The following is a 23,582-nucleotide window of genomic DNA, read 5'->3' as shown; positions in this document are numbered from 1 at the left end:
CATGAAATGCTGCAATGGTAAGCAATGTTCGGATGAATTTCAGCATGGCTACAGGTGAAAAGGTCTCCTGATAGTCAATGCCCTCGCGCTGATTATACCCTTTCGCCACAAGCTTTGCCTTATAGGTCTCTACCTCTCCATCCGAACCTATCTTTCTTTTGTAGATCCATTTGCATCCAATAGGTACAATACCTTCTGGTGGATCTACTAAGGTCCAGACTTGGTTGGAATGCATGGAGTCTAACTTTGACTTCATAGCTTCCAACCATTTCTCGGAATCGATATCCGATATCGCCTCGTCGTAGGTTTTGGGATCCTGCGTGTGATCCCTATCTCCCACTAGGAACATTTTCTCGGTATCCTCTTCTAGTATACCTAAGTATCTATCGAGAGGATGGAAGACCCTACTTGATCTGTGAGGTGGTTGAGGGACATCGTGTACTGGCTCTGTATTAATGGGTTCGATAGGATCCATGACTCGTTGCTTTTCAGAGACTTTCTCTTCAAGCTCAATTTTCCTCCCACTGCCTCTATCAAGGATAAACTGGTTTTCCAAGAAGATGGCATGACGGCTCACAAACACATTGTGCTCCTCTGAGACGTAAAAATTGTATCCTAATGACTCTTTAGGATATCCTATAAAACGAGCACTTATGGTCCTAGCCTCTAGTTTGTCCGCCTGTAGTCTCTTGACGTGGGCCGGACATCCCCAAATCTTGAGATGACCAAGACTTGGTTTCTTACCATGCTATATCTCATACGGTGTGGTAGGAAGGAATTTAGAGGAAACTCTATTCAACAAGTAAATAGCTGAAAATAGGGCATCTATCTAAAGAAACAAGGGTAAATCAGTGAAGCTCATCATGGACTGGACCATATCAATAGAGTCCGATTCCTCCTCTCTGAAACTCCATTGAGCTGAGGTGTACCAGGAGGAGTTCATTATGAAACTATACTATTCTCCTTGAGATAATCACGGAACTCTCCATTAAGATATTCACTTCCTCGATCTGATCGAAGAACCTTAATAAGTTTTTGTGCTTATTTTTCTACTTCATATCTAAGCTTTTTGAACCTTTCAAAAGTTTCATATTTGTGTCTCATACACATATCCATACCGTGAGTAATCATCGGTAAAATGAAGTAAAAATTACAACCCCTAGCCTGCACATCGAATGGGCCACACACATCAGTGTGTACTAGGGTAAGTATTTCAGTGGACCTCCCTGTGTCCTACAAAGGATAATTTGGCCATCTTTCCTTGAAGGCAGAATTCATAAATCAAATATGACTCGGAAGTCAATGAGCCCAAAAGCTCATGTTTCTCCAATTTGTTTATTCTGTCTTCTCCTATATGGCCAAGCCTGTGGTGACACAAATACTTTAGATTTATCTCATTTTTGGATCTATTAGATCCTATGGTATTCACTGTTTGCTCAGATATATTCACAGATACATCCATATGTATGTGATAGAGACTGTCAATCATAAAACCATGTTGAATCAATTTATTTTTTCAAATAAAAAAATCTTTCTGTGCTAAATAAAATACAGAAATCAAATTTCTGCTAGCAATAGGTAACAGTCCCTAAATATCCTGAGCATATCTGACATACCTTCTGAAGGTCTGTCACCCTTCATGTTCTTTATGCTTCCCATGTATGTAGGACAGTTCCTCTTCCAATGGCCGTCCATGATGCAATGGAAACACTTTTCCTTGCAATTGGCCTTTTTCTTGGAACTTCCTTACTTGGTGTTTTCTTAGTCTTCTGCTTCTTCGCAGGCTTTTTCTTCTTCCAAATAGACTCTCTCTTGAAAGTAGAAACCGACTTGACAGCGAAAACAATGCCCCTTGAACTTCTTCAAGGTCCCTAAGTTAGTTACCAATTTATTTAACAATTCTATTTTGGTGCATACAATCTTGTTCATATGGTAGTTTACTATAAACTATTCATATGAAGCTGGAAGGGATTGCGGGATCAAATCCGTTTGCAATTCCTTGTGCATGGTTATGCCAAGCTTCTCAAGCTTCTCTAAGTCCTTTATCATGGTCAAACCATGATCATGGACAGACTGCCCATCGTGCATCTTGGCTTTGAAGAGCCTCTTGGATACTTCAAACCGAGCTGCGTGACTCTGATCACCATACAACTCTTGCAGATGATTTAATATGTCCTTGGCAGTCTTCATGTTCTCATGCTGGCATTGTAATGCATTGGACATGGATGCCATTGTGCAGCACCTAACTTTATTATCATTGTTCGTCCACTTAACAAGCGTCTTACGCTGATCAGTGATCGGACGGATTGGTAACACGGGGATTCCATGGTCAAGCACATACTCGAATTTCTCACAATTCAAAACTATTTTTGAAATTTGCTGAGCCAATCTTTATAATTGGGTTTAGTCAAACGGTTGTTCTATAGGATATGAGTTAAGAGTCTAGAAGCTGACTTTATAATCCTCAGAGAGTAAAGATTCTAGTTAGACTTTTGTACTTGATTCTAATTTGTTCTAGGGTCTTTTAGAACAAATGTACCTCCCACTATTTTCTCGAATTCCTCACACTCTCCTGGTAGAAAAATGGAAATCCTACACGACTAGAATTTCTAGTGGGTACTGCGGTCCTACCGATTTACATGCCACCTCACCTAACAGTTATTGGTGACACATAAATTGATGAATGTACAACTCTTGTACAATGCTTCTCAAGCATGTTGCAATGCTACTTGGTTTCTAAGCCATGAAGACCTCACCTAACAGTTATTGGTCCCACTTCTTAGTTAAGTCATACCCACCGTATAACCGTAGAAATAAAGTCGTCATTGGGTCCTCACCTAACAGTTATTGGTGCCCAACCCCACCTTTATCCTACAACATCTCATGTCCATAGAGAGGTCCAGCCCCCCGATGCAACTTGACCACTGTATCCAGCCGAGACAAATCAACATCAGAAAGGCCTTAGCAGCTCTACTACAGTGGAAGACCTATTGACTTAATATTGGTTAATCAGGTCTTAGTGTTTGCAACTTGAGCTCTTCATAAGAGGTAATCAAACAATTGGCCAGGTAAGCAGGTGGGAGGCTCCCCTTACTCAGAGAGTAAAGTCCTAATTAAGTAACCACCTTTCATGCTTTCCTAGACACCAATTAGATCAATTAATCTAATATGACTTGCTCATGTCGGTTCACTCTCAACTTGATTGAGGAGGTTTTAATTTAGGTCTCAATTGGGTTTGTTACATCGCATGTAAACCTATCTACCCGACTCTCATTCACATCACATGCAAACAGCACATTGCAGGCAGTTATAATCGCAGCAATAATTAAAGCTAAACTTTAAATAGGTGATGATCATGGATTCTAGTTAGGTCGTATTACAAGCATATGCACGTCAATCGATCAACTGGTCTTCAACTCTTGAATTGGTTCCAAGCCTCCTTGATTCGATCCTTGACCAACTCTTGATCCAATTGCCATCAACCGCTTAGACCCCTGCTCATCTCATGCATCATCTTCGACTTGATCGTTGACGTACATCACATCACAGAAATACAACCAGATATAAAATAAAAATAAAAATAAATTACATCTCCCTTTTAGGAGGCACGCAGGCCTCTCAAAATATTAAATAAGATGCATGCAAGCATATGAAAAATTACATGATATTACAGATCACATCGCAGGTCATTACATTCGATACCAAAAGGGTTTGAATCCTATGATCATCACCATATGCAACAATTATAATTTTCAGATCTGAGAATTAATTGATTATATTATGACATAGGTTGCTGATCATGCTAATCATGATTCTAAACTATGTAATCTCATTAACAATGCAATTAGAATCATCATCTTATCACATAAAAATTAGCATGCAAAAATTCAGCAACCCTGAAAAATCTGCATGCAGAAATTTTCAGCATGCATGATCATTCAATTTTCAGATCTAATAAGCCTTTAGATAATTAATTCTTACCTTAATCTACGAAGCCTAGGCTCTGATACCACTGTTGGGAACCCGCCCATGCCGCTGATATTTCAAAAAAAAAAAAATCAGATGGCAGCGGAAGAGGCATGTGCAGGATCGACGTTCATCGCATGAACGTTGTTTAATGAACCGTTCGTAGTTAGGCAAGGATTAAAAAATTTTAAAAACAATAGAAGATCAGATCTTCACCTTGTGTGGGTAGATGATCACCGCAAATCTGTGTTCGTGGTTTAGAAAGAGGGTTCGCTTGAAGCCGTTCAAGTGTCCGGCCTCTACGGGTATCCACACGAAGCAGAGATCCGATCAAAGCTCTCTAGTCTTCCCGGGGTGCTAGCTCCCTTGCAAAGACTTCTTTTGATGGCTGATTTCCTCTCTTTCTTTCAACTCTTGAATGTACTTGAGAGGAGGAAGAAGAAGGATGAAGAAGAGAGGGAGGAACGAACCCCACGCAGTCTTCTTTTCTTTTCCCTGCGTTGGAAGGAAGAAGGAGAAGGAGGAGGCCGCCAAGGTTCTTTTTCTTCCTCTTCTTGCTTGCGGCTGAACCAAGGGAGGAAGAGGGGTGGCCCCGGCTTGGAGGAGGAGGAATCACATTTATCTAGGGCGCCGGCCCCTTGTCCTCTTTTATAGCCATCTAGGGCTCCTACAAATTAGGAGCCCTAGACAAGTTTCCAAAGAGGGGGCGCCGGCCCCCTCTCTTCATGCCGCACCAAGAGATCAAAAGAGGAGGGGCGTGAGCCCCTCCCTCTTATGTTGCCCTAATCCTCATTAAGTAAGGTTTTGGTTGCCCTAATGTGGCTAAACCCTAATCTAATTAGGCTTAGTCCAAGGGGAAACCTAATTGGATCCAATCTAGGTAAGTCCTAATCCAATTAGAACTTAAATCAATTTTGACTCAATTGAACTCTTCAATCCTAATCCAATTAGGAGTCTTATTGATTCCTTAGATTAATAATTAATTGTGACTTAAGAAATCCTAATCCAAATTAGGACATATTTAATTTTAGTCCTAATCCAATTAGGACTCTATTTGAATCCGAAGTCCTAATCCAATTAGGATTTCTAGGAATCCTATTCTAAGTAGGAATCCAAAGATGAATTCAAAATCCTAATCTAATTAGGATTGTAGGAATCCTACTCCAAGTAGGAATTCCAGTCCTGCTCCAAATAGAATTTTCAGTCCTAATCCAATTAGAACTCTAGGAATCTTACTTTAAGTAGGATTTGTGTTTTAAGTCCAATTAATCAATTTCCATTCCTTCTTCAACTTCTTATCAATTGAATTGATTACTCGTGATTCATAATCACTTTTCAACCATCGGATCGGTCAATACTTCTAGTGTGTGTGACCCCATAGGTTCTATTCTGACTGGTAGTGAGATATATTGCGATCTCTATCACAATATCATTGAAAACTCCTTTCAATGGGTTGGAACGATTCCAACTCAACTCATTAGGATTTATCGATCATCGAGACAATCCCTATGAGTCCCACCATCCACCAATGACACCTAGCAGCATGTAGTGGCTACCCAGCAGAATAGAATGGTGAACCTCTAGGTGCAGTTATCGTGTGATACAGTCCTACTATCGTGGATCCCTACAGGACGGAGGTCATGGATAACTCGTCAAACCCCTTCGTCTGTCATATGTGTCATATGTCAAGATTTATTCGACTCGAGTTCGTTAGTGGAAAACTCTTTCTCCATTGTGCATACTGCCCCGGCCGAGGTCTTACGAACTCAGTCTTATAAATCACATAGGATCTCTCCTTGTCTATCAAGGTCGATAGATTCCTTATAGGTGCATACCCTACTCCTACAGTGAACTTACTGCAGCCAATCTACACAGCATGGACCCATATGGCTAGAGACCATGTATGTGTGCAGTCAAACTACAATAACCTCACTGTGAGTAGCCGAAGCACCGTAGGTCAAAGGACCAGTCATACTACTGCAACATCAAGCAAGTCACTGACGAGTGGATAGACATCCAAGTGACTTCTTGTATTGGTCACGCTCAGTACCCTTGTTCTTAACAAGCACCTACACTATTACTTCAGTGTCGCTACACTGTGGACTCGAGTCTCGTCCATCCATAAGGAAAGTAATCTGTGCACTGATCTCATCGGATTGATCACCGTCCTCGTGATGATCCATCGATCAGGAGCGTTTAGAAATTAATCACTAATGATACATGGCTCAAATTCTCAACTCTTGAGAATATGCATCATCATCTTATTAATTCCTTGGACGATTCATAGACACAATAATAATATGAATGAAAAAGATGCCTTTCATTTATTCAATAATAATAAAGTCAAGTACAAATTATGTCCTAGAATTAATAATGTGTCAGCCAAAATTGGCTTCTAGGGCATACATCTAACAGTTTTAGTGAAGAATGAGACAGGTCAGAGATTGAATTATCTCAAGTCTGACAATAGGGGCGAATACTGCAGTGATGAGTTTGAGGCTTATTGTGCCTCAGCTGGAATTCGAAGATTGAAGACGGTTCCAGGAACGCCACAGCAAAATGGCGTTGCAAAACGTATGAACCGCACCATCAACGAGCGGGCATGGTGCATGAGGCTTCATGCGGGGTTGTCGAAGATTTTTTGGACGGAAGCGGTTAGTACAGCAGTGTATCTGATCAACAGAGGGCCTTCAGTTGCATTGGGGCTTGGACTGCTAGAGGAAGCATGGACTGGAAAATAGGTGAAACTATCTCACTTGTGTACCTTTGGTTGCATCTCTTACGTGCCTGATACTGCAGATAGTAGAATCAAGCTGGATGCAAAGTCAAAAGTGCACATTCATTGGGTATAGTGGTGATGACTTTGGATACCGATTCTAGGATGCGATAGATCGGAAAGTCATTGGAGCAGAAATGTTGTATTCAATGAAGAAGTTCTGTATAAGGATCTGTAGCAACAGACGAGCCAAGGTGCCAAAGCTGTGAAGTTGGAATACATAGAGCTGGATGATGAAACAATGTCTTGAGACGATGAAGAAGTTGCTGAGCCAGTGGGAGAAGCACAGCAAGAAGAAAAATCGCCAGCTGATATCCCGATTGCTTTGCGCAAGGGTAAAAGAAACAGGAAAACTCCATCTAGGATGCTGACTCCCTACAGTACTTGTTGCTTGCGGATGGTGGTGAGCCAGAAAGCTACAAGAAGGCTTTGCAGGTCGAAGCCAGTGATAAGTGAAAACTTGCTATGGATGATGAAATGGATTTCCTATCATCAAATAGGACATGGGATTTGGTTCCACTTCCGAAGGGGAAGAGAGCTTTGCACAACAAGTAGGTATACAGACTAAAGCTTGAACCAGATGGTTTTGAGATATTCAAAGCGAGACTTGTTGTCAAGGGCTTTCAGCAGAAGGAGGGCATTGATTTTGATGAGATCTTTTCTCCAATTGTGAAGATGTCTACTATTTGGATGGTACTGAGTATAGTGGCAGCCAAAGACTTCCATCTTGAGCAGCTTGACATTAAGACTGTATTTTTATATGGCGACCTTAAAGAAAAAATCTACATAAAGCAGCCAGAAGGATATGTAATGAAGGGAAAGAAAGATTGTGTGACTTTGGAAAAGTCTGTACAAGTTAAAACAACCGCCTCGTCAGTGGTACTTGAAGTTTGATCAGTTCATGCTGAAGGATGATTTTCAGAGGTGTAATAGTGATCATTGTTGCTACTTCAAGGGATTGAAGAGCTCATATATCATTCTACTTCTGTATGTAGATGATATGTTGGTGGCAAGTGCCAACATGGGAGAGATTATAAAACTGAAGGAACAATTGTCCCAGGAGTTTTCAATAAAAGACTTGGGTGAAGCCAAGAAAGTCCTTGGGATGCGTATCAGTAGGGACAGGAAGCTTAAAACATTGAAGTTGTCTCAGGCAGAGTACATTGATAAGGTGCTGAAGCGGTTCAATATGGACGGGGCTAAAGCTGTGAGTACTCCGCTGGACGCACACTTCAAGTTATCCAAACAGGAGTGTCCTACTACGCAGGATGATCGAGATGAGATGAAGTATGTACCATACTCATCAGCGGTCGGGAGCCTTATATATGCCATGGTTTGCACGAGACCGGATATTACCCATGCAGTAGGAGTGGTGAGCAGATACATGAGCAATCCAGGCCAAGAGCATTGGAGAGCTGTGAAGTGGATATTGCTGTATCTGAAGGAAACCAGAGACTTAGGACTATGCTATGGTGGTTCTGATGTTTGTTTACATGATTTTGTGGATTCTGACATGGCTGGAGATATTGATGGCAGAAAAAGTACTATCGGGTATGTGTTCATGCTGGAAAGTGCTGCAGTTTCATGGGTTTCAAAACTGCAGAAGATTGTAGCGTTGTTTACGACCGAAGCCGAATACGTTGCTCTTACTAAAGCGAGCAAGGAGATGGTTTGGTTACAAGATTTGATGAAAGAGCTTGGCAAGGAGAAAGGCGATGCGTAGTTGTATAGCGACAGCCAGATTGCTATACATTTGGCAAAGAATATTCCTTTTCACTCAAGGACCAAACACATTGATATCAGATATCACTTTATTTGGTCACTCCTCGAAGAAGATCTTTTTCAGCTAGAAAAGATACATACAATGGACAACTCAGCAGATATATTGACAAAGGTGGTCACTCTTGAGTAAAGACAGAGGTTCACACACATAGAGGATGATTGGAGATTATATTGCTGATGGAGTTAAGGTTGCTTCAGGCTTGTTTCTCGACAAGTGGGAGATTGTTAAGAAAAGGTGCCTCGAAACTCGAAACGACTGCAGTTGAATTTTGGCTCAAGTTTGCTTGAAAAAGTCTATGCTAGCTGAATGGAGTCGACCCTTAGCATCTAGGAGTTGACTCATGTGAAGCTTGAGTCGACCCCAGGGATAAAAAGGTCGACTCGCTATGTGCCACAATGAAGAAACAGAGAGCTGCAAAGTTCTGAGGCTGCAGGAGTCGACCTCACGCTTGGTCGAGTCGACTCTAGGAAACCTGGAGTCGACTCCTGGACTAAGGGAGTCGACTCGCTAAGTGCCGCAAAGAAAGACAGAGAGGTATTTTTCGGGTTGCTTGCAGGAGTCAACTCCAGCCCTGCGAGAGTCAACTTGAGGTCTGCTCGAGTTGACTCCAAAATTGAAGGAGTCGACTCTCTTAGGAAGACAGAGCGTGCTAGTTTTCGGTACTGATCCTTTGAGTCGACCCGAGGATTTTCGAGTCGACTCGAACTTATCAGGAATCAACCCTTGAAAGTGACGAGTCGACTCCTGATCACGGGATTGATTGAAATGGTGGCAAGATGGGCTTTTGACTTAGGGTTTCATAGGAAAGTCTTCTTAGAAACATATAAATAGGAGTCTTTTGTGAACCCTATGAGAAAAGTTTTTTGAGTCCTATCTCTCTTACAAATCTTAGAAGGTTTGGATCTCTCTTGTAATGCCTAGTTGTGCAATCTCTAATGGAGAAGAGAGATCGTTGTAACCCTTGCTAAATATATTGAATTTATGTGTGTGGCCTCCATGAACGTAACCCATATTGAGGTGAACCACGTAAAATTGTTGTCTTTGTGATTGTTTGATTTTATTCTCTACTACTTCTTCTCGGTTTATTTTTCCGCAGTTTGGATCCAAAAAAAAAAATAGTACGATCGAAGGATGAGTTCTTCCATCCCCAACAAATACTAGTCAGCATCCCATGGTTTTCTTATGTGTAGATTGTTGAAACTGATGACCAGTTTTGAGTCGATTAGAGGAGCTTGCTATGGCACCTTAAAGGTCAGTTCCAGGCAGGGGGACCTGCCTTTTGTAGTTTCAATTCAAGCTCAGATCACTAGGGATCAACCTCCAGAATTTTTCAAGACTTCAAGGAGTCCAGACAAAAAAAAGAAAAAAGAAAAAAGAAAGACAGAGACACAGGTTATCAGCTAAAGAATCAAATCAAAACATAGAGCTAGAGCTTTCACTACAAAAGAAAGGACATCTCCCGGCGCTTTCTTGGGTCTTTACCGACGCTTTTAAGCGTCGGTAGATCTCCGAGCCACGCCCCCCAAAGTGTGGGTAAGACGTCGAGCAGGTGGACGTGGGCTCGGTTTAGGCCGACGCGTCAAGAAAGCGTCGTCGACCTATGCCGACGCTTTTAAGCGTCGTTCATCGCGGAGGTAACCGACGCTTAAAAACGTCGGCGAACTAATTCTCATCCCATTAGGCGACCCCATTAGGATGTGACCCCAGATGAGGAAGAGGATGGGCTCGTTCTGGGCGATGGGCGGCAGCCCGTTGAGCTAGTCGTCGTTGGCCGCGGCGGTGGAGATGTCGAGCTGGGTGGACATCTTGGCGAAGGCCGCTCATCGACGTCTCCAGGATCAAGGCCCTCAATGGAGGCAACTTCTAGGGTACTCCTGTTGGCATCTCCATGGACAACACCCGCTTGGCGATCGCCGCCATCGAGAAGCTCATGTTCGCCCAATTCTCCGAGCTCGTCAATGATTTCTACAACAATGGGCTGCCATCCAATCTCTCTGGCGGCCGGAACTCGAGCTTCGACTATGGCTTCAAGGGTGCGGAGATAGCGATGTTAGCCTAGCTCCAATTCCTTGGGAACCCGGTCACCGACCACGTCCAGAGTGCAGAGCAGCACAACTAGGACGTCAACTCCCTGGGCTTGATCTCTGCAAGGAAGATGCAAGAGGCGGTGGAGATCCTGAAGCTCATGTCCTCCACCTACCTGGTAGCAATCTGCCAAGCCATCGATTTGAGGCATCTGGAGGAGAACTTGAAGAACACCGTGAAGAATACCGCGAGCCAAGTGGTGAAGAGGGTGCTCACGACGGGTGCGAACGGCGAGCTCCACCCATCGAGGTTCTGCGAGAACCTCCTAATTCCCCACCACCACTTGTTGATCCGCCGATGTGGGGCTAAATCGAGGACCTAATTAGTTCTATTATCCCGAGAGGAGAGGAAGGGAGGAAGGAAAATGAAGAGAGGAGGGCCTCTCGGGAGGAAGGGCAATGAAGAGATGAAGAAAGAGCAATGAAGCCTCTGACGACGCTAAATAGCGTCGTCATTTCAAAAAGGCCTCCGACGACGCTTTCAAAAGCGTCGGCCTTTTTTAATTTATCAACGACGCTAATTAGCGTCGTCTTATCCCAGGAAGCGTTGTCTATTACTGACGCTTTTTAAAGCGTCGCCAAATTGTGGTCCTAGACCAAAAATTGCCGACGCTTGCGACAAGCGTCGGCAAAAAAGCGTCGGTAAAACCCACTTTTTTAGTAGTGTTTGCTTAATCTTGTCAGCACTGTTGCATCAATGCTATCTAACCCAATTTCTCCCAAAGAGAGAGAGAGAGAGAGAGAGAGAGAGAAGAAGAGAACAATTGTTCGAGCATCAGTCAATGGTACACCTCTAGTTAATGGTGCATTCTCTAAGTCAGAGATGAGAATTCTTGACCGTATATTTTATTTCTTCTACTTCTATTCTTTCAAATTTGTCCTGAATTTTCGTTAGATTAATAAAGATCATACTTGCTGATGAAGAACAATGGGATTTACAGATCATGCATTTGGTTCTGATTGTTTCAGTGTAGTCGAACGTATCTGGGAGTTACAAATTTTCAGATTTGAGTTATTGCTTCCATGATTAATGCCTATGAGTTATCCTTACATGAAGCAAGCGGCATTCTTGCATATGAAACCATACATAAAAACTGCATGCCCGTTCTTGTATATGAGTACATTCATAAGAAAAGCCTTAATTTACTACAGAGCAAATATTTTTGATGTGAGAGTTCGCTATGAAAAGAAATATACCTATCCATCGACTGAAATATACTTTCCCTCTCATGAGGTATGAAAGAGGTTAAATCAAGTCTACTACAGAAGACACACAACTAGACCATTTTAGTGCATGGTACTCACTCTGAGAATCCAGACGACAGCTGCTCCATAACATGGGTGGATTGCTTTGGAGGCTTCACCAGTAGGGCTTTCATCATGGGCTTAACCTTCTCTGTTATCTTTACAATTACCAAGAACAAGACCCGATATAGAATAACCATACCGAATAACACAGCAAGATCAATCCACTTGGAGTAGCCCATTTCAACTTGCCAGGTGCCTCTCAGAATCTCTTCACCAGTAATGGTGGGAGGCCCCCCTGCTTGGTTGTTGGGGAAAGTCAGACCCAAGAACTCGTTCTTGTAGAAGCCTTGGTTGGCATACTTATGGAAGGCGATGTAGTACATTGGATACCTCCACACAGGCTTGGGGAGGTCGTCGGGCAACCGGAAGAAGCCACCGTTCAGCATCATCACTCCCTGGATTCCAGCCCCGGTTATGATGCCCATCAGGAAGTCCGGGACGATGCTTGCAACGATCATCATCAAGCCCTCCACCAGCATCATGCACATGAAGAGCACCAGAGCGAAGTAGGCAAAGTGATCTATTCCCCTCTGAAGGCCAACAAGGTAGTAGGCCATGGCCCCTGGTGCAACGGAGATGAGAGCCAGGTACGGAGTGGCAGAAAGAGTGTTGGCGATCACGAATGCGGTGACGCCATAATGCCCATTCATTCTTTCTCGTCCAAAGACCTAGAGAATGAAATGGCCATTAACAGTGAAACAAATCTTAATAAACTTGACACTGGTGATTTGTATTTATAGCTGACCTCTTAATAAAAAGAGAGTTTTCATGCAGCATCAAAGTGATCAAAAGATTATATTTTCTCGCTAGAAAGGACCTAAAGATCCATGTGATGCTATGATAATGCGAAAGTAAATAATAGAAAAAGCAGCAGTAATAATCTATAATTGTTGCTAAGATTACCAAAACAAGAGAAAGAACAGTTTAGTACCAAAGTTAAAAAAGAAACTCTCATTAATTTCTTGTTAGGCATGCACCTGGACCTAAACGATATTGCTCCAATTAGATAAAAAGAACAAAAGTTTAGCACTAAAATTAACAAAAAAAAACTCTTGTTTCTTGTTAGGCATGCGCTTGGACCCAAATGATACTGTAATAATAAAGAATCAGACCATAATGCAATCTGCACCAATGATTGGTATTTATGGCCAAGGTCATAATCCAGTTCTTTTATCAGGATGCTATACGACTATTAATGAAAGCACGAGTTGCAAGTGTCCATAGATAATTGATCAGAACTTTTGACATGGCGAAACTTATAGGGCCAGTTTTGATATTCATACGGGATTGGACTAAAAATCTTATTGGAATCAGAGCTGTTGGCCTATCTAGCTTGAATTTTTTGAGAGACTATCTAAATCCAGTCCAAATCCTAGCCTTTAGGTTACATGAAGGAAAAATAAGAAACTTATAGAGATTTTTTTTCTTCTTCCCATTGGATATGGGCTAGATGGGATTTGGTTGATATGGGCCATGCTTAAATGAATGGTTCAGTCCACAAATCTTATAAAAATTTCAGCCCAATTCTGTAAGAAACATTCCTATAGAGTCTTTTAGTTTGCAACTATGGATCGTTAACAATTCAGATACATAACTATATCTCGAGAGAAAATGACTAACCTTCATGTCCTCCACAAAAGATGGAAATCCCCCTATTGCCATGAAAGTCAGGAATGCAGCTATGAACATGAGCATAGAACCTCTGGCCTGAAAATTTCAAAACCAGCATTAAATGATGATACGTATAAAAGAGCATTAAAATGGCCTTTGAGTTCATAAGGGAATACACCAACACACCTGAATTGAACCATAAGTATGGCCAACATCATGGTATATGGTGCCTACACAGAGGCAGAGCGCAATATAAATGGCAAATCGCAACCAGTAGTAGCCCAAATCTCTATACATGTTCATAAAGGACCTTCTAGTGAGGACCAGGGACTGAGTTAAGAAGCTAGCTTGACTTCCTTTCTTCACCAGAGCTCCTCCCTTTCCAGAAAAGGTAATACACGTAAAATTAGAACATGAGATAAAACTATATATATAAGGGATTGTGCTAAGTGATGTTCTTTGAATAACATCACGAATGAAAAGACAAGTACTAATCCAAGATCGTGATTACCTTTCCACGTATCTCTGCAATTTGTTGAGCTACTTGTTGTGAAATAGTGGAGGACTTATAAGATTTCACAAGGGTCTCAATTACTTCAGCAGTGGTAATTTGCTGGACTTCAGGGCCTTCTTCGATATCCTGTTGGAAGGAATCATAGAAACATCGTCGAAATTTTTCTAGGGCTTCAACTATGGATGATTAGCAAGTAAAAAGCTGTTGGAAGTGATGCTGCATACCTTCTCAAAGTCTTTGTTGATTGTCCTAAGGTAATGATCTGAAGGATTTCGATGAGGTGGACAGGGGAAGCCATTCAAAGCAAAGAACTGAAGAAAAGAGAGTGCAACAAAAATGATGAAGCTAGTAACTCGAATTTCAATCTATACTATATTAAAAAGATCATTAGGAGTACTTTAGTTCTGTCAAATTTGTCCATGCAAGTAATATTATTTGTTACACAAACAAAATTTTATTATCTAACAATCATGAGTATTGATAGTTTTGGAAATAAAAATGCGAATAATACTTTATTTTATCAAAATCTCATTTCTGATGGTATCTTTGTAATGCCCCAAATTCATTTTTTTTTCTATCCTAACTTCTTTACAACAAAATTATTTATTCCCTATCTCTATCTCCCTCTGACAACCTTCTACTATCTAACTTCATTCCATTTTAATTTTAATTCATTTAATTTATTTAATATTATTTATTTTTTGTTACTAAATGCGTACCACTCATACCTGTATGCTAGTTTACATAATAGCTACTCACAAACTTTTATATTCTCTTTAATTTTACGAAAAACCTGAACAAAGTATGTGCTTGATTATCATGCCATTTTTCTTATGCTCAAGCAAAGCCTAATCAACGCCATATACGTAATTATTTATGTGGTATATGAAATATATAATGGTGAAGCAAAACATGTTATATATATTGGGATCATATACAAGCAAGTCAAACATATGACATGTTAATTCCTGATAAGGAGCATATCCTGCATCCATGTTACATACTTGCATATGAATATATGTGTATATACATGCTTCATCTAACTATCTATCTGTTATATATATATATATATATATATATATTGTCATGTGATTGGTAAGTAAGTATATACTTATGAAAGATATATGCTTTGTTTTATGCACAACTCTATGTTGCCATAGACTGGCATAGAAAAGGGATAACAGCCTTTAATTCTTGTTGCTACCATGCTGTGATTCATTGAATCATGGGCTACTTGCGTTATTTTGTTTCTAGTTCACGGATATATGAATACTAATGTGAATAGACTTTAGTAGTTGTTAGTTAACGTTGGATAAAGGTCATTTGATATTGTGAAAGGCACAAGGTATTTTTTGAAGTTCCCAAGGAAAAAAAGCAGCAGCCTAATAGTATAACCTGCTTATGATAAAAGATGACCCATTAGTCCACCCGCCATGGAAAAATAAAAAACATGCAACGCGCTCCGTGACTTTGAAAAAGGTGGTCATTTTCCACCAGAAAGAGAACAGGGTGGTCATTTCTCTCACGTAACCTCATTTTTCTTTGCTAGTTGAGCCGGTTTGGAAGGTCAAGAATCAAGATTCATGGCATGACTTGGACACCTACCTCGCTGGTCGTTGAAGCTAGGCCAAAGTAAACCGTCTTGCCGTAAGCCAGAAGGCAAAGGCCATGAAAGAGCTCAAAAACTTCGCTGCTCGGCTGGTGGATGGCGGCGACGACGGTCATCCCCTCCCGGCGGGCTAGCCTGGCTATCCTGTTCATGACGTGGTACGACGCAGCGCTGTCGAGCCCGCTGGTCGGCTCATCGAGGAAGAGGAGCTTAGGCCTGGTCAGAATCTCCAAGCAGATGCTGACCCTCCTCTTTTGGCCACCACTGATGCCCTTGGAAGCCCATCCCCCTATCCTTGTATCCATGGCACCTCCCAAGCCCATCTCTCGGATCGTCGCCTCCGCCCTCTCTCTCTTCTCGGCCCTCGACATGGATTCCGGCAGCTGGAGCTGTGCCGAGAAGTACACAGCCTCTCTGACAGTGAGCGTCGTCATTAGTACATCGTCTTGCGTCACATAAGCCTGAGGGAAGATTTATTAACGAGATTTAGTAAACCAAAGAAAGGAAGAAGAGAAAAAAACAACAGAATTGACGAAAACGCTTTCATACCGATGTCCCGAATGCAAGCTTCTGCTTTTGGCCGTTGATTAAGATTTCTCCCCTTTGGCCTACGTTTGATCCTAATCTTCCTGCATATCCATAAATTTTTAACATAATATCAGAACACAGCGAAAACTTCATGCGATAAATATACAGAGATAACGAGGCTTCATATTTATGTTACCTGCAAGGGTGTCAAGAAGTGTAGACTTGCCACAACCAGATGGTCCCATGATGGCCAGGACCTCACCAGGCCTTGCATAACCATTAAGCCCACGAAGGATCGGGACACGCCCGCCATTGCCATCGGATGCCGAGACACAGAGATCTTCCCAGGTGAGGAAGACACCAGGATTTGTGTGGTTGCTCTCGAGGCCTTCATGGCCAACCATGCCCCAGCTTGGTACCTTCTCTTTGAACGACGTCTTAAACACATCCACCTCCGGCAAGCTCTCGAATTCTTCTCGGCTGTCGTGATGAAAGCGAGGGTGAACAAGGGAAAGTGGACCGAATGTACCACTGAAAGGGAATGACCTGTCGATGCCTCCCGGAGTATCGACGCCGGTCCTCAAGCCATGCATCTCTATGTCGTCTTCCTCGGCGACCCGAGGGCGGAGAGGCCTCGTTGGGCTTGGGTTTGGAGTCCATCTGGGCACAGAGGAGGGCGAAGCCATTGCAGTTTCGAGCTAAAGGCCGGAGAACGCAATAAATAGCCGTGGAGGCCCTGAAAATATGCATAATTACCTGCCCGTGGACGAATTTTTCGAAGTCCGCCAACTAGGACAGGTGGTTTGATCACGGCAACGCATGGTTTGAAGTAAGCATTCGCCTTGCGATTGGACTATTTTTTTATTTATCTATTTTCATTAAGTGGCTATTAGAGTGGTTGGATGTGGAAGGGTGATAGAAAGATACAAGATGCCACGAGAGCATACAAAACCAAACCGCGGACCAAACGGGTCCCTAGTGATGTCATTAAGGCATACCACCACCGTTCCCACCTCGCAACTCTTAAAAGATATAAGATGTTTTTTTTCTTTGTTTTTTTTTTTTGGTACACCGGCGCCTCACACAATGGATGTAGGTGCAGTCCATAAAATCAGAGAGAAAAAAAAATATGTAGGAGACAAGACTGGGACATGATTAACTCAAACAAAATCTTTAGAACGATATAAGATATAAGATTCTTTGCGGCATAATTTTTGCACCTCAATGCATGGTATATGGCATTAATAGTGTTTCGTCATATTCTAGAAATGAATGAAAGCCATCCATCTCTCAGATAGATAATATGACGGCAATCTATGATGGTACCAAATTCATATCGTAGAGGTGTGGGATCCTGCGGTACAAAATTCATATTGTAGAGGATCCGAACTCCTCTTAAAATGCTCTCTTTTTCTCTAAAAAACTTATTTAATGAATAAATACAGAGAGGAAAGTCTATTAATCTCTTTGATTTCCTCTCTCTCTCTCTCTCTCTCTTCAACTTCTTTCTTGTCTTTCATATATCAACATACATCCGATGATAATAAAATTTACCGTGTAGTCATAACCCATTAGTTTAACTCTTCGTCAACACCTCTCTTCTTCATCACCCTTCTTCTCTTCCCATCAAACCTCATGACCTCAAATCTACTCAAACTCAAGATCTTAATTATCTTACTATAGATGGCCCCACCCAAACACCGACATTCTTATCTTATCGAAGATGATACCATGAGAAGTAGATTGAGCTCATCGCCACATACCCTAAGAAAGTAGATAAAGTACTCAAACTAACAGCTAAGGTACTAAGGAGGCTCATATATGTACGTATGACTATGTATTACCTTGATTTGAGGCGTGTATAAAAAAGTATAAGGTATGCATCAACAAATAAATATGTATCTATGAATATTAGATATTTATCATCATACCAAGAAATATTAGTTGGACATGTACTATATATTAGAAAAGTAACAATGTATAAACTATATATATAACCTCAATTTTAGGTGTGTCCTAATAAAATATAAGATAAGTATTAACAAATTGGTATGTATCATTGAATTACTAGATTGCTGTTGGGTCGTCCATCGACCAGGATAATGATACCGAGGTCTTTTTTCTTTGATGGAGCCCTAAGTATTATGCTTTCCCTTCCATCCACTACCCTAAATATTGACGAGAAAGAGAGGAGAGAGAGATCCCATTGCATCTCCTTCACTGAGTAGGATCAGAAAAGATTGTTCGAGTTAAATCTTGCTATAATCATCGCTTCCAAATGGGAAAGTGGGATATTAGAAGGTATTTAATTTCACATAAATCATCTGGATAGGGTGGCAACGACAATGATGCCAGAAAAGAAGAAGGTGGAGTATTTAGATGGTGGGGTCAAAAATGAGATAAAGATCAGAGGGGAGAGTAGCGATGGTGAGGGAGGAGAGAAAGGTGATGACCATTGGTACCCTTTTTCTTGCGCTAGCTCTCTCTTTGCTTGTTTTATTTTTATTTTTCATCTCTCTCTCTCTCTTCGTTCAGTTTATGTTATAAGAATTTGTTAAATAATTTTTTCTTTATCTTGTATATGCTTTGGGATCCAGGGGTATGTGGATGTGCTCACCGCACGTAATGCTGGCTAAATATTATTGTACCACATCTTTATGACAAGTTGGCCAACCTTCAACGGAGGATGGTTCAAAGATCTATCATTTTTTTTGGAACGAGTTCACATAAAACCTGATATATCTTATTGTGTCTTAGAGGTTTCTTTAGAATGATAGCTGAACTGAGACTTAACCAACCAAAATTCCACATTTGATAACCATGCTACGGTTGCTATTAAACAGTCTTTTATGAGGCCGGTCCCGTGTATTTATTGACGAGGAATGATGTTATTTAAGAAGATAAAGACCGAACATTCCACTATGAGTTTGTAGAATTTGTAGAAGCCTTACATTATAACCTAAGTACGGCACGATTTTCCTAAGCATAAGCTTCCTAGACTATGGTAACATCGTTACCTAAAGCCAAACATTAAAAAAGAAATAAAGTCAAACAAGATGGAATCTGTAACTAAAGAAAGACCACACACTAGCTAGCTGGCACCTAATTAGGTACTATATGTCAAAATTCTCACCGTAAGGTGAGCGTGAAAGGTCTTCTCGTATTTTTGTTCTACACGAAGTGGTATATACGAGTTAGGTAAGATTAAATCAAGGTCTGAAGTAATGGTTGTCATGATGTTACAACTTACAATTAGCTTTTAAAATGGTATCTGAGGTCTCCCATCATGATGCAAGCATGATAGGATTTTAAAAAACAGCCGCTGTAAGTACCCATCATGCCATTACCATGGCCATTATGTAATAAACCATAATTTGCCATTTTGTGTGTTTTTTTTTTTTTCTAAAATAGGAGTATCATGCATAACGTATGCGGATACATTCAAGAAGGTTAAAAAGTAATACATCACGGAGAGCACTAGACAACTCTGCCTCGCCCACCCATAGGTGGTTCCCTGAGTTGTCAGCAATAAAAGAAGCCATCCAATCCACGGCCCCATTAGCCTCCCTAAACACATGCCTCGCCTGGATTACCATCCTGTCACAAACCATAGTTCGGATGTCTTTCAGCAGAGGATGGTAATCGCCAACCCCACCTAAGGCTTGTAGGATTGATGTACCTAATGACCATCGCAGAGTCACCATCCAAGAGGATCTCTCGCCCCAGCAAAGCATGCCGAATATAGCTCAATCCAGACCGAGTCGTTCTCAACTCCGCCGCTGGCACCGTGTTTCTTTTAGTTGAAACATTTTTTTATAAAAAAAATAATAATGACAGCCATGTCATTATATAGTTCACTTAAACCAGCGACTGGCTACGTGGAGCCCTAGTTGATACCCCTCATCTCCTATTCGCCGATCCCCGCTGTAGCCTCGGAGTGGTGAATGGATGGGGGACCGGTAATAGCATTAATTGTATATAATATGGCTTCTTTGCTTGCAAAACTTCAGTAAGTATCATTGTGGGGATGTGAGCTAATGGGCAAATATTTTTTTTTTCTTTTTGAAGTTTTAGCCAAAAAATAAGAAAAGCAATTGGGTGCTTTCTTTAGTGTTAATGTGGAAGTCCTTTTTCACCACAGAAGGTCCTGTGAATGTTAGAGGATGTTTTCTTTAGTGTTTAAACTTGATAAAATTTTCTTTTCGCATGCCTATTTGTGGTGCTTTCACTGTTACTTTCAAAAAATAAATTAAAAAAAAAACCCTTAAGTAAAAACTGCAAGAGTCCTAAGTCAGCTAAAATTTTAGCTTAGGACAAAACTAAGAGATATGTGCAAGGTCCAATAACATACTGTTGCATGTTCTTGCAACATTTGACTACACACACACAGATACACACACACACACACACACATATATATATATATATATATATATATCAAAAAATTTATCGATCACAAGGGGTACAGATCTATAATAGACATATAGAAATTATATTACGTCAAGTAACATCAAAAGAGTTGGTTTCAGGAAATGAAATGTCTAATATTTTTCACTTGGAGAATTAATCGGCTTTTTGCGAGCGGAAGGGGTAGGGCGTGCTTTGGACGAAGCGATCTGTTATCTAAATACTCAAAATTTCATATCCGAAGCAAGTTTTTAAGTAACTACTCGAGTTTTAGCAAAAGCTGCTCTACGATGTCATATAGATTGGTTGAAAGGGTGTGTGTCTATATATATATATATATATATATATATATAATTGGTTGGATACCACTATTGAACGGTTGGATATATGCAAGCTGCAGCTTACGATGACTTTAGTTGGCTTGGTTTTTATTCACAAGGTTTCATAGTGCATAATATGCTCTTAGTTAAACTCTGCAGTATTATATATTATATATATATTCTATGTATATAATTAAGTATGATGATAGGTACGTTACTAGAGATGTCAAAAGAAGGGGTGATGTATGGTCTATTTTATAACTTGAACATGAGATCTAATTGTAAACACCATGAGCAACAAGCCATGTTTCATGCATCATGTCACAATCCCACCAATAGCGCACAAGAATTTGTGAATTGAAATGCCAAAATATCTTGACGAAATTCAAACCTTGAACTCCAACAAGGGAAGATACCGACCACTTGGATTTGTATTGGTGTCTTTAGACATTGTCAACAACGAGCAGCTCAAATAAGTTTTGTTGTTCGCGAGCATGGAAGTTTTTAAATTAATTAGGTCTGTTCATCTTTGAAAGATTCACCGAACTTTGTCAACAAATTCTATAAGCAAATCTAGGATATAAAGGTGCTATGTTTCTCCATTGGCTACCAAGTTGGTTTTTCCGCATGAGTGATGCTATTCTTTTTGTATGCAAATTGAACCAGCAAAACTGAACTGTGGTTGCCTAAACTGTTAGGTTTGTAAGTGAAAAAAGAAAACACAACTACCTACTCTAGATAACATGGACCTAGACATTGACCAAACTAACTACTCTCCATGATTGAAACAAGAAGGAAATGGTCTTCAAAATTCCATGAAAATGAACTAAATATACAAAATATCTTCATAGAACTCTTCATAAAACCTCGTTTTTGAGTTATACATCAGTATTTTCTTTGTTTTTAATAAATCTGGTCTTAAACAGGTATAAATACAAAATGTTTCGACAAATTAATCTGCACAGAAGTTTTCTAGTTGCTTGTTCTTGTAGAACAGGGCAGTGAAACAAACCCTGCCTAGCACCCTAAGAAAATCTTGTTCTTTGGTGCTACTCATTTGAAGCATGGTAACAGTACCTGTGAGTTCTTGAAAAATTCTAAAATTATTTACAAACAATTCATTCTTTGGAATGTTTTGTGGTAATTAAGTAGATTAATCCAGAATATTTCAATGATTTCATGAATATATAGTTCAATAAATTACAGACCAATGGTACTATTTCTGTTTGGGATTTAGCGTTCCTATTGTTTATTAATGTTTCCCGTCATGCTTTCAATGGGTTTTTACTCATGCATTTGGAGTTCAGATGTAATACAAAAATCATATATATATATATATATATATATATGTCGTGACAAGTTTTCCTTTCAATCACTACCAAGTGTCTACTTTTACAGTAATAACTCCTAAAATCTCTCCTGAGACCATGGGACTACAACTTCCTAGTTTAGATAGATTTTTGTAAGTTTATATTAATGTTATATTAATGTGTCAAATGAAGGATCTAAATCAATCGGCAAAAGACATCTTCCATATCCATGTTATAAATTAAGGGCAATTTCGAGCAATGAGATATGCAAATATTAAGAAAATTGGGAAGATTGTTTGAAACATTTTGATGTCAAATTTGTGGTAGCTAGACCACAGTGACTTTTCTCCAAATCATGGTTATTGACATTCGAGGACAATTAAGTTAAAGAAAAAGAATCAAAATTCGAAAAAAAACATAGATATCACCAAAAATTTGAAAAAAAATCATTTCAAAAAAAGAAAAGAAATGCAAATTGTTGTTATATTAGGTTGTTTTAATTTTCAAAATCATGATCTTGTCAATCAGCTTTTGAGGATTCAGTTGGCATGGTCTTTTCGCTATTTTTTTCTTAAATACACAAGTCTCCTCAATATTTCTAATTTCTTAAAAGGCATATGGAATATAGCTTTCACAAACTAGTTAAACTAGCTAGAAGGGACATTTGAGCAGTGACATATTGAGAAAGTAATTGTTCTCATAGTCGATGCATGGTCGTTCTTTACACTTCTGTCTTATCTATAATTCCATGATGAATTCTTCTCTATGTTATGAGAAGCCTTTACGAGTCGATGCTTTTGATATTTTTAGGAGGTACAAGGAATCAATAGTAAGATCGATGCTAGGAAAAAATTTCCCAGGGCATGGAAGATTCAAAATGTGAACTATTACCGCTCAATGGAACTAAATGTGGGATTCATGGCAAGGGTTATAGAGGATCACAAGTCACTTAGTCTAACATCATCTAGCATAACCCATCATTTGGTAATGGCTTTGTGAAGGCTCATGAGGGGCCACTCTAAGCTTTTGCAGTGAATAAAAGACGGAAAGAGCATGCCTCTGTTATTTAGAAAATATTTATGTTTTTCAAGTAGGAAAGTAAATGGATCAGGAATAAACAAAAGATATCTTAAACTTTCATCAGATCCAACTTGAAGACTTAGTTTGAATTAATACTATAAAATTTGATCCATAGATCAGTTCATGAAACTCCAGCCTCAAGATGTGTTTGAAAACTAGGGATGGCATTGCGTCAGGAATAAGGCAAGTAGGCCATTACCCCTACACACCCCATATTTGCCTCAGAGCAGTGCGGGTAGAGTTAGATGGGGCAATTTTAAAGGATTAGGTCAGATAAAGCTACAAT

General features: G+C 40.2%; 1 protein-coding gene and 1 pseudogene across 1 annotated transcript; one reads left to right on the top strand and one right to left on the bottom strand.

Annotated features, from left to right (window-relative positions):
* The first annotated feature begins 8,679 nt into the window (after positions 1-8,679).
* On the top strand, positions 8,680-10,932 carry LOC120106085 (annotated as a pseudogene).
* An 830-nt stretch (positions 10,933-11,762) lies between these two features.
* Positions 11,763-16,865, bottom strand: LOC120106082 (ABC transporter G family member 1-like). The gene is made up of 8 exons (XM_039118953.1): positions 16,376-16,865; positions 16,201-16,280; positions 15,648-16,112; positions 14,267-14,353; positions 14,040-14,168; positions 13,715-13,906; positions 13,538-13,624; positions 11,763-12,585 (listed from the first exon to the last, which is right to left on the bottom strand). Exons 1-8 carry the CDS (start codon positions 16,863-16,865, stop codon positions 11,911-11,913), a joined length of 2,205 nt encoding a protein of 734 aa, XP_038974881.1. The 3' UTR covers positions 11,763-11,910.
* Between the last annotated feature and the right edge of the window lie 6,717 nt (positions 16,866-23,582).

This window comes from Phoenix dactylifera, unplaced genomic scaffold, assembly GCF_009389715.1.
Source record: "Phoenix dactylifera cultivar Barhee BC4 unplaced genomic scaffold, palm_55x_up_171113_PBpolish2nd_filt_p 000452F, whole genome shotgun sequence".
NCBI lineage: Eukaryota > Viridiplantae > Streptophyta > Magnoliopsida > Arecales > Arecaceae > Phoenix > Phoenix dactylifera.
This window is presented reverse-complemented; position numbering and strand designations above follow the sequence as displayed.